At 50.3% G+C, this 15183-nt stretch overlaps 1 protein-coding gene and 1 long non-coding RNA gene across 18 annotated transcripts in view; one reads left to right on the top strand and one right to left on the bottom strand.

Moving 5' to 3' along the window:
* The window catches only part of adgrb3 (adhesion G protein-coupled receptor B3), a 1393543-nt gene that overhangs the window by 588713 nt on the left and 789647 nt on the right, over positions 1-15183 (top strand). For all 17 annotated transcript variants that reach the window (XM_059645517.1, XM_059645509.1, XM_059645512.1 and 14 more), the window contains one exon: positions 13768-13894. In XM_059645517.1, the coding sequence (XP_059501500.1) occupies positions 13768-13894 (127 nt within the window). The remainder of the gene's footprint in view (positions 1-13767; positions 13895-15183) is intronic.
* On the bottom strand, positions 14152-14807 carry LOC132209550 (uncharacterized). Its single transcript, XR_009445698.1, has 2 exons — positions 14567-14807; positions 14152-14384 (listed from the first exon to the last, which is right to left on the bottom strand). It is a non-coding gene; the product is annotated as an uncharacterized LOC132209550 (long non-coding RNA).

The following is a 15183-nucleotide window of genomic DNA, read 5'->3' as shown; positions in this document are numbered from 1 at the left end:
TAGGGACTGGACGTCCATGGTGAAGATGAGGTGTTGGGGGCCAGGGAATTGGAAGTCCTGGAGGAGGTGGAGGGCGTGGGTGGTGTCACGGATGTAGGTGGGGAGTTCCTGGACCAAAGGGGAGAAAATGGAGTCCAGATAGGTGGAGATGAGTTCGGTGGGGCAGGAGCAGGCTGAGACGATGGGTCGACCAGGGCAGGCAGGTTTGTGGATTTTGGGAAGGAGGTAGAAATGGGCCATGCGGGGTTGGGGAACAATGAGATTGGAGGCTGTGGGTGGGAGGTCCCCTGAGGTGATGAGGTCATGAATGGTGTTGGAGATGATGGTTTGGTGCTCGGGTGTGGGGTCATGATCAAGGGGGCAGGAGGAGGTGGTGTCGGAGAGTTGGCGTCTGGCCTCAGCGATGTAGAGGTCAGTGCGCCATACTACCACTGCGCCACCCTTGTCTGCGGGTTTGATGGTGAGGTTGGTGTTGGAGCGGAGGGAGCGGAGGGCTGCCCGTTCTTCAGGGGAGAGGTTGGAGTGGGTGAGAGGGGTGGAGAGGTTGAGACGGTTAATGTCTCGATGGCAGTTGGAGATGAAGAGGTCGAGGGAGGGTAGGAGGTCTGGGGGTGGTGTCCAGGAGGAGGACTTGTGTTGGAGGTGGGTGAAGGGGTCAGCGGAGGGAGGGTTAGGCTCCCGGTTGAAGAAGTAGGCGTGGAGGCGAAGGTGGTGGAAAAACTGCTCTATGTCCAACCGTGACTGGTATTCGTTGATGTGTGGTTGTAGGGGGACAAAGGTGAGCCCCTTACTAAGGACTGACCGTTCGTCCTCAGTCAGTGGAAGGTCTGGGGGAATGGTGAAGATGCGGCAGGGTTCAGTGTGGCTGTCTTCTCTGGGGTTACTGGCTGTAGAGGTTGTGGGCGGAGCGATGAGGTCGTCGTCCGTGGGCGGGGATCCGTCGGCGTCGGCTGTGGGCGGGATTCCGTCGGCCGTGGGCGGCGTTCCGTTGGCGTTGGCCGTGGCCGGGGTTCTGTCGGCGTCGGCCGTGGGCGGGGTTCCGTCCGCGGTTGGAGGATCGGGGTGGGCGGCAGCAGCTGCGGTGAGGGTGGTGTTGTACCTGGAAGTGGAGGTGGTGACTGCAGCAGTGGTTCCGGAAGTACTGTGGCCGGTGGAGGCGGATGTGACGTCATCGTTGGGGTCTCCGGCCGTGTCCTCATGGTCAATGGCGGCGGGTGCATGGCCGGGGAGGGGCAGGGACAGGGACAGGCTCGGGATTTGGGAGGCGCAGGAATCCTCTTGTGGGTGGCAGGGGCCAGTGAGTTGGTTGTACTTACGATTTTTGGTGTCCAGCAAAACCCGACCAGTCCCCCTCCACCGACACCCTCATCCGCCTAGCTGAACTCGTCCTCACACTCAACAACTTCTCTTTTGACTCCTCCCACTTCCTACAGACTAAGCGGGTGGCCATGGGCACCCGCATGGGCCCCAGCTATGCCTGCCTCTTTGTAGGTTACATGGAACAGTCCCTCTTCCGCACCTACACAGGCCCCAAACCCCACCTCTTCCTCCGGTACATTGATGACTGTATCGGCGCCGCCTCTTGCTCCCCAGAGGAGCTCGAACAGTTCATCTACTTCACCAACACCTTCCACCCCAACCTTCAGTTCACCTGGGCCATCTCCAGCACATCCCTCACCTTCCTGGACCTCTCAGTCTCCATCTCAGGCAACCAGCTTGTAACTGATGTCCATTTCAAGCCCACCGACTCCCACAGCTACCTAGAATACACCTCCTCCCACCCACCCTCCTGCAAAAATTCCATCCCCTATTCCCAATTCCTCCGCCTCCGCCGCATCGGCTCCCACGTTAAGACATTCCACTCCCGCACATCCCAGATGTCCAAGTTCTTCAAGGACCGCAACTTTCTCCCCACAGTGATCGAAAACGCCCTTGACCGCGTCTCCCATATTTCCCGCAACACATCCCTCACACCCCGCCCCCGCCACAACCGCCCAAAGAGGATCCCCCTCGTTCTCACACACCACTCTACCAACCTCTGGATACAACGCATCATCCTCCGACACTTCCGCCATTTACAATCCGACCCCACCACCCAAGACATTTTTCCATCCCCACCCCTGTCTGCTTTCCGGAGAGACCACTCTCTCCGTGACTCCCTTGTTCGCTCCACACTGCCCTCCAACCCCACCACTTCCCCTGCAACCGCAGGAAATGCTACACTTGTGCCCACACCTCCTCCCTCACCCCTATCCCAGGCCCCAAGATGACATTCCACATTAAGCAGAGTTTCACCTGCACATCTGCCAATGTGGTATACTGCATCCACTGTACCCGGTGTGGCTTTCTCTACATTGGGGAAACCAAGCGGAGGCTTGGGGACCGCTTTGCAGAACACCTCCGCTCAGTTCGCAACAAACAACTGCACCTCCCAGTCGCAAACCATTTCCACTCCCCCTCCCATTCTTTAGATGACATGTCCATCATGGGCCTCCTGCAGTGCCACAATGATGCCACCCGAAGGTTGCAGGAACAGCAACTCATATTCTTCCTGGGAACCCTGCAGCCTAATGGTACCAATGTGGACTTCACCAGTTTCAAAATCTCCCCTTCCCCTACTGCATCCCAAAACCAGCCCAGTTCGTCCCCTCCCCCCACTGCACCACACAACCAGCCCAGCTCTTCCCCCCCACCCACTGCATCCCAAAACTAGTCCAACCTGTCTCTGCCTCCCTAACCTGTTCTTCCTCTCACCCATCCGTTCCTCCCACCCCAAGCCCCACCCCCATCTACCTACTAACCTCATCCCACCTCCTTGACCTGTCCGTCTTCCCTGGACTGACCTATCCCCTCCCTACCTCCCCACCTATACTCTCTCCACCTATCTTCTTTACTCTCCATCTTCGGTCCGCCTCCCCCTCTCTCCCTATTTATTCCAGTTCCCTCTCCCCACCCCCCTCTCTGATGAAGGGTCTAGGCCCGAAACGTCAGCTTTTGTGCTCCTGAGATGCTGCTTGGCCTGCTGTGTTCATCCAGCCTCACACTTTATTATCTTGGAATTCTCCAGCATCTGCAGTTCCCATTATCTCTATTGCAAAGACCATCTTTGAATGCACTCAGAGGCGCAAGGTTGCTAGAAGTGTGGGTTTTAAAGTCTAGACAAAGTAGAAGGAGTAGGTTACTGTTATCTGGGGATAGAACTGATGTACAAAGGACATACTCTGAACATAGTACTCACTTTCTTTTGAAAACTTTATTAAAACAGGCTACCTACTTCTGCCCACTGCTCATGACAACCATTGTGATATTGTAATTTTGTGGTCAATTCAGCTTTTAACAAATTCAATTAACTCTTAGTTATACATTTAAATATTGCAGGATGGTTGCCAGATTTGGTGCCCACTCACTCTCCCATGTTATGTGGGTCAGCTTGGGATTGTTGGACAGATGGTGGGCCTGCCCTATTTTAGAGACTCATAGAGTCATACAGCATGGAAACAAACCCTTCAGTCCAACTCTTTCATGCCAACCAAGTTTCCAAATTAAACTCGTCCCATTTGCCTGCACTTGGCCCATATGTCTCTAAAACTTTCCTATTCATGTACTTGTCCAATTTTTTTTTATTCATTAACGGGACGAGGGTATTGTTGGTCAGGCAGCATTTATTACCTATCCCTAATTGCTCAGAGGGCAGTTCAGTGTCAACCACATTGCTGTGGGTCTGGAGTCAAATGTAGATCAGATCAGGTTAGGATGGCAGTTTTCTTCCTAAAAGGACATTAGTGAACCAAGATGGGTTTTTTCCTGACAATTGACATGGGATTCATGGTCACCATTAGATTGTTAATTCCAGATATTTTATTGAATTCAAATTCCACCACCTGCCATGGCATGACTCAAGCCTGGATGCCCAGAATTTTATCTGGGTCTCTGGATTAACAGTCCAGCTATAATACCACTAGGCCATCGCCTCTCCATGTCTTTTCAATGTTGTATCTGTACCTGTAACTGTATCCACAACTTCCTCTGGCTGTTCATTTCACATATGAATGACCTTCTTTGTGAAAAAGTTGCCCTTCAGGTCCCTTTTAAATCCTTCTTCTCTCATCCTCTAGTCTTGAACTCTCCCACTCTTGGGAAGAGACCTTTGCTATTAAGCTTATCTATGCCCTAATAATTTTATAAACCACTACAAGGTCACCCCTCGACTTCCTATGCTCCTGTGAAAAGAAGTCACAGACTATTCAGCCTCTCCTTATAACTGAAACCCTCAGTCACGGCAACATCCTTGTAAATCCTTTCTGCACCGTCTCCAATATGATATTATCTTTCCAAAGCAGGGCAACCAGAGCTGTACACAATACTCCAAAAGTGGCCTCACCAATGTGTGCAACTGCAACGTGACATTGGACTCCTTTATTCAATGGTCTGAGCAATGAAGGCAAGCGTGCCAAATGCCTTCTTTATCACCTTTTCTACCTCAGATGCAACTTTCAAAGAACTATGTACCTGAACCCCTCAGTTTCTCTGTTTGTTAACACTCCCCAGGGGCCTATCATTAAGTGTATAAGTCTCGCCCTTGTTCATCTTGCCAAAATGCAACGCGTCACATTTATCCAAATTAAACTCCATCTGCCACTCCTCCAATCCAGTTGATCAAACTTCCTTTGTAATCTAAGATAACCTTATCATTGTACACTACTTATTTTACATAGACCCAACTGAAACCATGCCCTGTGGTGGCATGCAAAATCCAGGCTCAAGTGTCACAACATGTAAAGGTCAGATCATTGCAACAGATCTGACAATTCAGTTTTACCATTCTTTGCTACCTGTCCTTAGCGGAGAGGTTGATGCAGAAAACATCTTTAGCCCCAAATCCATTAGGTAAGGGTCCTCGACACCCTTCCGAGATAAGGTGGTGTTGAATCTTCCCTAGGAAGCATGTCATAGTCATTTGGCAGACTGCTTCATTACCAGAACTTTCATAAAAATACCAAAATATAGTTTGGCTGGTAGCAAGCAAATTTCTCCCAGCAAATCCTTCCTGCGCACCTTAAGTCTCATCCCTTCCAAACATTAGTCTCTCAGAGATTGTGCTGGGGAAAAGACTGTTGTCTGCCTCCTTGAAGAAAGTACATTTACAACGAACATCTGAATAAAGACAAACTTTTTTTGAGATCCATCTCAAGTAACTCCATCTCACAGGACTTTGTCTTTACAGGCTGTTGTCAGAGGCTTTTCTACTGACAGAAGCATCAGCTGCAGTTGGAAGCCCATCAATTTGATGAACAACACTCTTTGGTTTGACCGAAGCTGGTTGGTCTTCCAGTGCAGAGAGTTCTTGACTGAGTGTAGCTGATTGGCAAATTCCAAGATCACGGTTGATGTGCTGAGGGATACACTACAGCTTGGGCCAGCTGCTGCAGAGGCACAATGTGGAAAGGTCAACAAATAACCAAGAGTTTCGAAATTGCACCGAGACCCCTCATAGTGAAACATGCTCATTAGAGAAAAGTTCCACTCTATTACACTTTGTGTCACGTTTAATTTGAGATGCTTTGGAATGTAATTTTACGAATAAAGTATATTTTGGAATTAACAGTTAGATCAGGTTCCCTACACTGTGGAAACAGGCTCTTCGGCCCAACAAGTCCACACCACCCCTTGGAACATCACACCCAGACCCCACATATAACCCACACACCCCTGAACACTACAGGCAATTGAACATGGTCAATCCACCCAGCCGGCACGTCTTTGGACTGTGGGAGGAAACCAGAGCATCTGGAGGAAACCCACAGACACAGGAAGAATGTGCAAAATCCACACAGACAGTGGCCTGAGGCTGGAATTGAACCTGGGTCCCTGGCACATGTGAGGCTGTAGTGCTAACCACTGAGCCACCATGCTGCCCTAAAGTTATAGGGAGCATCTCATTACTGTCATGTTGACAATTTACAGAGTATCCACATTCCACTAAAGTTGGCAATTTACAAGAAGATCTAATTCATTGTAATGTTGATAACTTACAATGGCAATCCATCTTCCTGTAAGGCTGGAACTGTCATGCTGTTATGATGATAAGAATTTACAAAGCATTCACACTGACCTGAGATGTTAAGTCTGTTTCTCTCTCTACATATGCTGCCAGACCTGTTGTATATTTCCAGCACTTTGTTATTATTACTGTAATATTAGTAAATTACAAGATGCATCATCCTTACAGCACTACTGGTATTTTCAGGAAGCGCCCACATTACTCTAATATTGATATTTTGCAAATAGTCATCCCCTTTACCAAAGTACTGGAAATTTGCATGGAGTTTCCGCATTGCTGGAATGCTTGTCATTTACAAGTGTCATTCACATTATTGTAATTTTTGAAATTAACCTTTTTTTTTGTAATTACCAAGAATGTTGGAAATATGCAGCAGGTCAGGTAGCAACTGCAGAACAAAAACCAGAGTTAATGGATGGAATTTTGCCAGCTTCTTGGGAACAGACTGCAAGAGGGAAAACTGGAAAAATGACATGCACAGGCATCGATAAGCTTTGTTAATGGGAGATTTGGCCCATTAGCTGCACACCAAAAGCCCAGTTGGCCTACTTAAATGGGCAATTCAGAGCCTCTTCCCACCTCAGAATGTATTTTATCCATGTTGGACTAGCCAGCCTTGAAAGCTGGTGGCCTCCCAGAAGGTTTTGTGAGTGGGAGTGCTACCTCCATTTTGGGAAACCCACAGTCCAAGTAGTTGCTACTTATTATTGACACGTCTCCTACAAATAACTCTGCCTGTCCTCAGCAAACCCTAAGCCCCATCAACTGGTTGCAGGAGTTCAAGGGTTTTGAGAAGATTTGTAGCTCAGGTTGTTGATGCAGTTGCTGAGCATGCTGAGCTGTTATGTTTGTTCACAAATGTTTCGTCACCATGCAGGTATCATAATCAATGCACCTCCGGTAAAATGTCGGTGTTCTTTCCTGCTTGCTATTTATGTGTCTTGGTTTGCTGGGGCTGGTGGCATCACTGCTAGATTTGTTTCTTAGTGGTTGGTATTAGACTAGATTACCTTACAGTGTGGAAACAGGCCCTTCAGCCCAACAAGTCCACATCATCCCTTGAAGCATCCCACCCAGATCCATCCTCCTATAACCCACATACCCCTGAAAACTACGGGCAATTTAGCATGGCCAACCCACCTAGCCTGCACATCTTTGGACTGTGGGAGGACACTGGAGCACATGGAGGAAACCCATGCAGACACAGGGAGAATGTGCAACTCCACACAGACAGTCATCCCAGACTGGGATTGAACCCAGGTCCTTGACGCTGTGAGGCTGTAGTGCTAACCACTGAGCCACCGTGCTGCCCCGTATATGGGGTCCAGCTCTGCATCTTTGTTAATGAATTCTGGTTTGAATACCAGGTCTCCAGGAAATCTTGTGTGTGTCTTTGCTTGGCTTATCCTAGGATGGTTACATTGTCCCAGTCGATTTGGTGTCCCTCTTTATCCATGTGCATTGAAATGAGTGATAGTTGGTGATGTCTCTTTGTAGTTAGTTGGTGTTCATGAATCCTGATGGCTAGTTCCCTTCTGGCTTGCCCTCTGTAATGTTTTTGGCAGTCTTTACATGCTATCTTGTAAATAACATTGGTTCTGTTAGTTGTGGTTGTCAAATCCTTTATTCTTGTCAGTAGCGCTCAAGTGTAGCTGTCAGTTTATGGGCTACCATGATTCCTAGGGGGCAGAGTAATCTGGTGGTCATTTCAGGTATGTCTTTAATGTATGGTAGACTGACCAGTGTCTCTGCAAGTTTTGCGTCTTCCGTTGTGCAGGTATCAACAGACTACACTTTTCGGGTAACCACTGTTTCTAAAGACGTTTAGTCTTTAGAAACAATGGTTATCCGAAAAGCGTCCGACAATACCTGCACCACAGATCACAACAGGAAGACTCAGCATGGTTACCCAGCATGGTGATGAAACATTTGCGAACAAACTTTCCATCTTGACGAGCAAGTCAACAATTGCGGTTGTGGGAGTCTGCAGCCTGGCGGCAGGCAACTCTAAACTCCTGCTAGCAACGTTTGAGGATGCTAGCCATTGATGCCCCTCACGCTGCAGTGTATTGCCAGTGAAGGTCATAGTGAGCAGAGTTCTGGTGGCCTATTGACCCTCTGACTGGGTTGGTAGGATGGTATGGGTGAGGAGGGGTAGAGGAGGTCAAGCTACACTCCTTATTAGGTTGGCAACTCCAATACTATGTGGTTGGCTTCTCTGGGTTTGTCCTATTGCTAAATGTCAGTCTATTTGATTAAATCTGGTCAATGTTTCATGAGAACTAGAGAAGGCAGAAGTCAGAAATAGCGGAGATGGTGAAAGAATGAATAAAAGGGAAGTTCAGCAATAGGAAGGGCTTTGGTCTCTTTATATGAGGAAGGATTATGGTTACTGAAGGAGTGAAAGGAAGCATTGATTCTGGAAATGAATAGACTGACATATGAGAAAGACTGATCGATTAGGAATATATTTACTAGAGTTTAGAAGACTGAGGAGGGAACCTCCATAGAAAAGTCAAATTCTAACAGGAATAGACGAGGTAAATGCAGGAAAGACGTTCCTAATAACTGGCGAGTCCAGAACAAGAGGACACAATCTAAGCAATGTGAGGCTGGATGAACACAGCAGGCCAAGCAGCATCTCAGGAGCACAAAAGCTGACGTTTCGGGCCTAGACCCTTCATCAGAGAGGGGGATGGGGGGAGGGAACTGGAATAAATAGGGAGAGAGGGGGAGGCGGACCGAAGATGGAGAGTAAAGAAGATAGGTGGAGAGGGTGTAGGTGGGGAGGTAGGGAGGGGATAGGTCAGTCCAGGGAAGACGGACAGGTCAAGGAGGTGGGATGAGGTTGGTAGGTAGCTGGGGGTGCGGCTTGGGGTGGGAGGAAGGGATGGGTGAGAGGAAGAACCGGTTAGGGAGGCAGAGACGGGTTGGGCTGGTTTTGGGATGCAGTGGGTGGGGGGGAAGAGCTGGGCTGGTTGTGTGGTGCAGTGGGGGGAGGGGATGAACTGGGCTGGTTTAGGGATGCAGTGGGGGAAGGGGAGATTTTGAAACTGGTGAAGTCCACATTGATACCATATGGCTGCAGGGTTCCCAGGCGGAATATGAGTTGCTGTTCCTGCAACCTTCGGGTGGCATCATTGTGGCAGTGCAGGAGGCCCATGATGGACATGTCATCAAGAGAATGGGAGGGGGAGTGGAAATGGTTTGCGACTGGGAGGTGCAGTTGTTTGTTGCGAACTGAGCGGAGGTGTTCTGCAAAGCGGTCCCCAAGCCTCCGCTTGGTTTCCCCAATGTAGAGAAAGCCGCACCGGGTACAGTGGATGCAGTATACCACATTGGCAGATGTGCAGGTGAACCTCTGCTTAATGTGGAATGTCATCTTGGGGCCTGGGATGGGGGTGAGGGAGGAGGTGTGGGGACAAGTGTAGCATTTCCTGCGGTTGCAGGGGAAGGTGCCGGGTGTGGTGGGGTTGGAGGGCAGTGTGGAGCGAACAAGGGAGTCACGGAGAGAGCGGTCTCTCCGGAAAGCAGACAGGGGTGGGGATGGAAAAATGTCTTGGGTGGTGGGGTCGGATTGTGAATGGCGGAAGTGTCGGAGGATAATGCGTTGTATCCGGAGGTTGGTGGGGTGGTGTGTGAGAATGAGGGGGATCCTCTTGGGGCGGTTGTGGCGGGGGCGGGGTGTGAGGGATGTGTCGCGGGAAATGCGGGAGACGCGGTCAAGGGCGTTCTCAATCACCGTGGGGGGGAAGTTGCGGTCCTTAAAGAACTTGGACATCTGGGATGTGCGGGAGTGGAATGTCTTATCGTGGGAGCCGATGCGGCGGAGGCGGAGGAATTGGGAATAGGGGATGGAATTTTTGCAGGAGGGTGGGTGGGAGGAGGTGTATTCTAGGTAGCTGTGGGAGTCGGTGGGCTTGAAATGGACATCAGTTACAAGCTGGTTGCCCGAGATGGAGACTGAGAGGTCCAGGAAGGTGAGGGATGTGCTGGAGATGGCCCAGGTGAACTGAAGGTTGGGGTGGAAGGTGTTGGTGAAGTGGATGAACTGTTCGAGCTCCTCTGGGGAGCAAGAGGCGGCGCCGATACAGTCATCAATGTACCGGAGGAAGAGGTGGGGTTTGGGGCCTGTGTAGGTGCAGAAGATGGACTGTTCCACGTAACCTACAAAGAGGCAGGCATAGCTGGGGCCCATGCGGGTGCCCATGGCCACCCCCTTAGTCTGTAGGAAGTGGGAGGAGTCAAAAGAGAAGTTGTTGAGTGTGAGGACGAGTTCCGCTAGGCGGATGAGAGTGTCGGTGGAGGGGGCCTGGTAGGGCCTGCGGGACAGGAAGAAGCGGAGGGCCTTGAGGCCATCTCCATGCGGAATGCAGGTGTACAGGGACTGGACGTCCATGGTGAATATGAGGTGTTGGGGGCCAGGGAATTGGAAGTCCTGGAGGAGGTGGAGGGCGTGGGTGGTGTCACGGACATAGGTGGGGAGTTCCTGGACCAAAGGGGAGAAAATGGAGTCCAGATAGGTGGAGATGAGTTCGGTGGGGCAGGAGCAGGCTGAGACGATGGGTCGACCAGGGCAGGCAGGTTTGTGGATTTTGGGAAGGAGATAGAAACGGGCCGTGCGGGGTTGGGGAACAATGAGGTTGGAGGCTGTGGGTGGGAGGTCCCCTGAGGTGATGAGGTCATGAATGGTGTTGGAGATGATGGTTTGGTGCTCGGGTGTGGGGTCATGATCGAGGAGGCGGTAGGAGGTGGTACACAGGCCCCAAACCCCACCTCTTCCTCCGGTACATTGATGACTGTATCGGCGCCGCCTCTTGCTCCCCAGAGGAGCTCGAACAGTTCATGCACTTCACCAACACCTTCCACCCCAACCTTCAGTTCACCTGGGCCATCTCCAGCACATCCCTCACCTTCCTGGACCTCTCAGTCTCCATCTCGGGCAACCAGCTTGTAACTGATGTCCATTTCAAGCCCACCGACTCCCACAGCTACCTAGAATACACCTCCTCCCACCCACCCTCCTGCAAAAATTCCATCCCCTATTCCCAATTCCTCCGCCTCCGCCGCATCTGCTCCCACGATAAGACATTCCACTCCCGCACATCCCAGATGTCCAAGTTCTTTAAGGACCGCAACTTCCCCCCCACGGTGATTGAGAACGCCCTTGACCGCGTCTCCCGCATTTCCCGCGACACATCCCTCACACCCCGCCCCCGCCACAACCGCCCCAAGAGGATCCCCCTCGTTCTCACACACCACCCCACCAACCTCCGGATACAACGCATTATCCTCCGACACTTCTGCCATTTACAATCCGACCCCACCACCCAAGACATTTTTCCATCCCCACCCCCTGTCTGCTTTCCGGAGAGACCACTCTCTCCGTGACTCCCTTGTTCGCTCCACACTGCCCTCCAACCCCACCACACCCGGCACCTTCCCCTGCAACCGCAGGAAATGCTACACTTGTCCCCACACCTCCTCCCTCACCCCCATCCCAGGCCCCAAGATGACATTCCACATTAAGCAGAGGTTCACCTGCACATCTGCCAATGTGGTATACTGCATCCACTGTACCCGGTGCGGCTTTCTCTACATTGGGGAAACCAAGCGGAGGCTTGGGGACCGCTTTGCAGAACACCTCCGCTCAGTTCGCAACAAACAACTGCACCTCCCAGTCGCAAACCATTTCCACTCCCCCTCCCATTCTCTTGATGACATGTCCATCATGGGCCTCCTGCACTGCCACAACGATGCCACCCGAAGGTTGCAGGAACAGCACTCATATTCCGCCTGGGAACCCTGCAGCCATATGGTATCAATGTGGACTTCACCAGTTTCAAAATCTCCCCTTCCCCCACTGCATCCCTAAACCAGCCCAGTTCATCCCCTCCCCCCACTGCACCACACAACCAGCCCAGCTCTTCCCCCCCACCCACTGCATCCCAAAACCAGTCCAACCCGTCTCTGCCTCCCTAACCGGTTCTTCCTCTCACCCATCCCTTCCTCCCACCCCAAGCCGCACCCCCAGCTACCTACCAACCTCATCCCACCTCCTTGACCTGTCCGTCTTCCCTGGACTGACCTATCCCCTCCCTACCTCCCCACCTACACCCTCTCCACCTATCTTCTTTACTCTCCATCTTCGGTCCGCCTCCCCCTCTCTCCCTATTTATTCCAGTTCCCTCCCCCCATCCCCCTCTCTGATGAAGGGTCTAGGCCCGAAACGTCAGCTTTTGTGCTCCTGAGATGCTGCTTGGCCTGCTGTGTTCATCCAGCCTCACATTTTATTATCTTGGAATCTCCAGCATCTGCAGTTCCCATTATCTCTGACACAATCTAAGCATACAGGGCAGGCCATTTAGGGCAGAGACTAAATGAAATTTCTTCACCCAGAGAGTGGTGAATCTGTGGAATTCACTGAAAGCAGTTGAAGTCAAGTAATTGAATGTTTTCAAGCAGGATTTAGATATCGTTCATTGGACTAAAGCATTCAAAGAATGTGGAAAGAAAGTAGAAACTGACGACTGAGTCTGATGATTCACCATGTTAATCTTGAATGGTGAACAAAGCTTGAATGGATGGATGGCCTAGTCTTCTTATTTTCGATGTTTCAATTAAATGGCCACAAGGCTGTTGGTGCGAGGTCAAAAAGAGTGGCAATCAGGCAAATAAACTTGACTGCAATGTTGGTTAATTTGGATGGACAAGGCCAGGTTACTGTAATCGTGAAGCTCATGGTTGAATATAATCTGACCGCAGATACTGTTGATATTAGATAAAAATTTCTCTAATATTTTCTCACGTCCTCTCCTAGCCAGCTTCTTTTTGGGAGTTAGTATTTCGTGTCACCTCCACTCCCCCTCCCTCCAACATATTGGTAAACAGTTCAGCTGGAGAGCTCAGCGACGAGGGGGTCCTATTAAAAATGCGGAAGAAAGAATTACAATCCAGTCGTCTATTTTTATTATTATTTTGCAATTGGCATCAGTCGTACTGTGTGGAATGCACTTGGAATATCAAATATATAATTTCTTCACAATCTGCCGGTTTACTGCTGCTGTGTGTGGCTTGCACCATTTGTGTGCGCTGGGCGAGGGAGGGTGCGGATGAACTGACCGTCTGAAACGAGCTAGGGCTTTGTGGAATCGAGTGTGGGTGGCTAGCCAGCCAAGCACCTGAGTCCTCTTTAAATAAAAAGCGACATTCGGCCTGCATCTCTCTCTGCGTCCCGTCTACACTGCCTGACGATGCACCTTGCCGGTTTGTGTGCGGAGTTCTAGAGAAAAAAAAATCCCCCCCTCCCAATCCAGCCTCCCTGTTTGTAGTAGACGTGCAGTGAAAGATTCTTCCCACACCCCTTTTTTTCTCTTTCTCTTACAAGGAGCCGTTTCCACGGTGCACACAGTGCCTGAGGGAAAGCGTGATGGGCTCCACTTAGTGAGATCCTCCTCCAGGCTGGATAGTGTAGCAGCAAAAAGCCCAGCTCACCGGGTAGCACGGGGATTGCATTGTAAACAGCTGATGGATTAATGTCTCTGGCTTGTCTGTATCTTGGTGAGGGATGTCCGTTTTAGGGTGTGGGGAAATTGTTACTGTGTGTGTGCACGCGCTGTCTGTGGCTGTCTCGTCCTCCCTTTCACTTCGCGCTCTCTTTCTAAAAATATACCTGTCCGTCAAACCTAATGTAATTCCTTCTTCAGGAACGAATCTACCGGCGCCTGGTCCACTCTGGGATGTAAGACTGTACTTACCGATGCATCCCACACCAAATGTTTGTGTGATCGCCTATCTACATTCGCCATTTTGGCTCATCAACCCACAGAAATAGTAAGTAACTGGGGTGGTGGAGAGGGGGTGGAGACGGGGGCTTCATTATTAATAAATCCCATTCTGTTTGAAACTGTGGCTTATATTATGAATTTTTCAACACCCCGAAAGCGACAGCGAGGATGTGTCCTGCTGCATCCTCTTGGCATGTGGGTTTTAATAAATAACTGAGTGTTCTGTTCTGCCAAGCAATAATAATAATCTAGGTACAAGGGAGAGAAACACATTATGCCAATAAAGGGCCAAAAAATCTGCGCTGGGTTCATCGGCAATGTTTTAAGACAAAGACGTGCTGTTTACAATAGAAACATTCGTTAATGTTGGAATTTTTTTTGGTAAAGAATCACATTAAGATCAAATTGCAATATCGCAAATGAGAAATTCCGCCACGTTGGAATAGTGACATTGTAGAAAGAGTTGCTTGGTTCTGTCCGTGTTCAGTTACGGTTATTTGAGGGTTTTTTTCCGATTTGAACTGTTAATTCACGCCCTGTTACACAAGGGAGGAGAAATTAGCTTGTTTAATGCGACGGGGAATAAAGGAACAGCGATATATTATCCCCCATGCATCTCCCCTGAAAAAGACAAGGGCATAAGCACCCAAATGAAGCAAAGAGCGGAGTGGTGTAGGGATCCGAGAGGGGTAAATACGTATACTGTACCTTCCCTTACCTTGATCAGTTGGGTAAAGTGTACTAACGGTAAAGATCCGACCACATAATTTGAACATCACTTGCCTGCCAGACAATGATTATTAGCATTTAGTTCGCTTTCAGAATAGCAAAGCAGGGGGACCTTCCCAAAAGTAATGGGAACTGCAGATCCTGGAGAATCCAAGATATCAAAGTGTGGAGCTGGATGAACACGGCAGGCCAAGCCGCATTTCAGGAGCACAAAAGCTGACGTTTCGGGCCTAGACCCTTCATCAGAGAGGAGGATGGGGAGAGGGTTCTGAAATAAATACAGAGAGAGGGGGAGGCGGACCGAATATGGACAGAGGAGAAGATAGGTGGAGAGAGTATAGGTGGGGAGGGGATAGGTCAGTCCGGGGAGGACTGACAAGTCAAGGAGGCGGGTTGAGGTTGGTAGGTGGGAAATGGAGGTGCGGCTTGAGGTGGGAGGAGGGAATAGGTGAGAGGAGGAACAGGTTAGGGAGGCAGGGATGAGCTGGGCTGGTTTTGTGATGCAGTGGGGGTAGGGGAAGAACTGGGCTGGTTTTGGGATGCAGTGGGGGAGGAGGAGAGTTTGAAGCTCGTGAAGTCCACATTGATACCGTTGGGCTGCAGGGT

This window comes from Stegostoma tigrinum, chromosome 4 (assembly GCF_030684315.1).
Source record: "Stegostoma tigrinum isolate sSteTig4 chromosome 4, sSteTig4.hap1, whole genome shotgun sequence".
NCBI classification, from domain to species: Eukaryota; Metazoa; Chordata; class Chondrichthyes; order Orectolobiformes; family Stegostomatidae; genus Stegostoma; species Stegostoma tigrinum.
The sequence above is the reverse complement of the archived record's forward strand: the minus strand, read 5'-3'. Positions and strand labels throughout refer to the sequence as shown.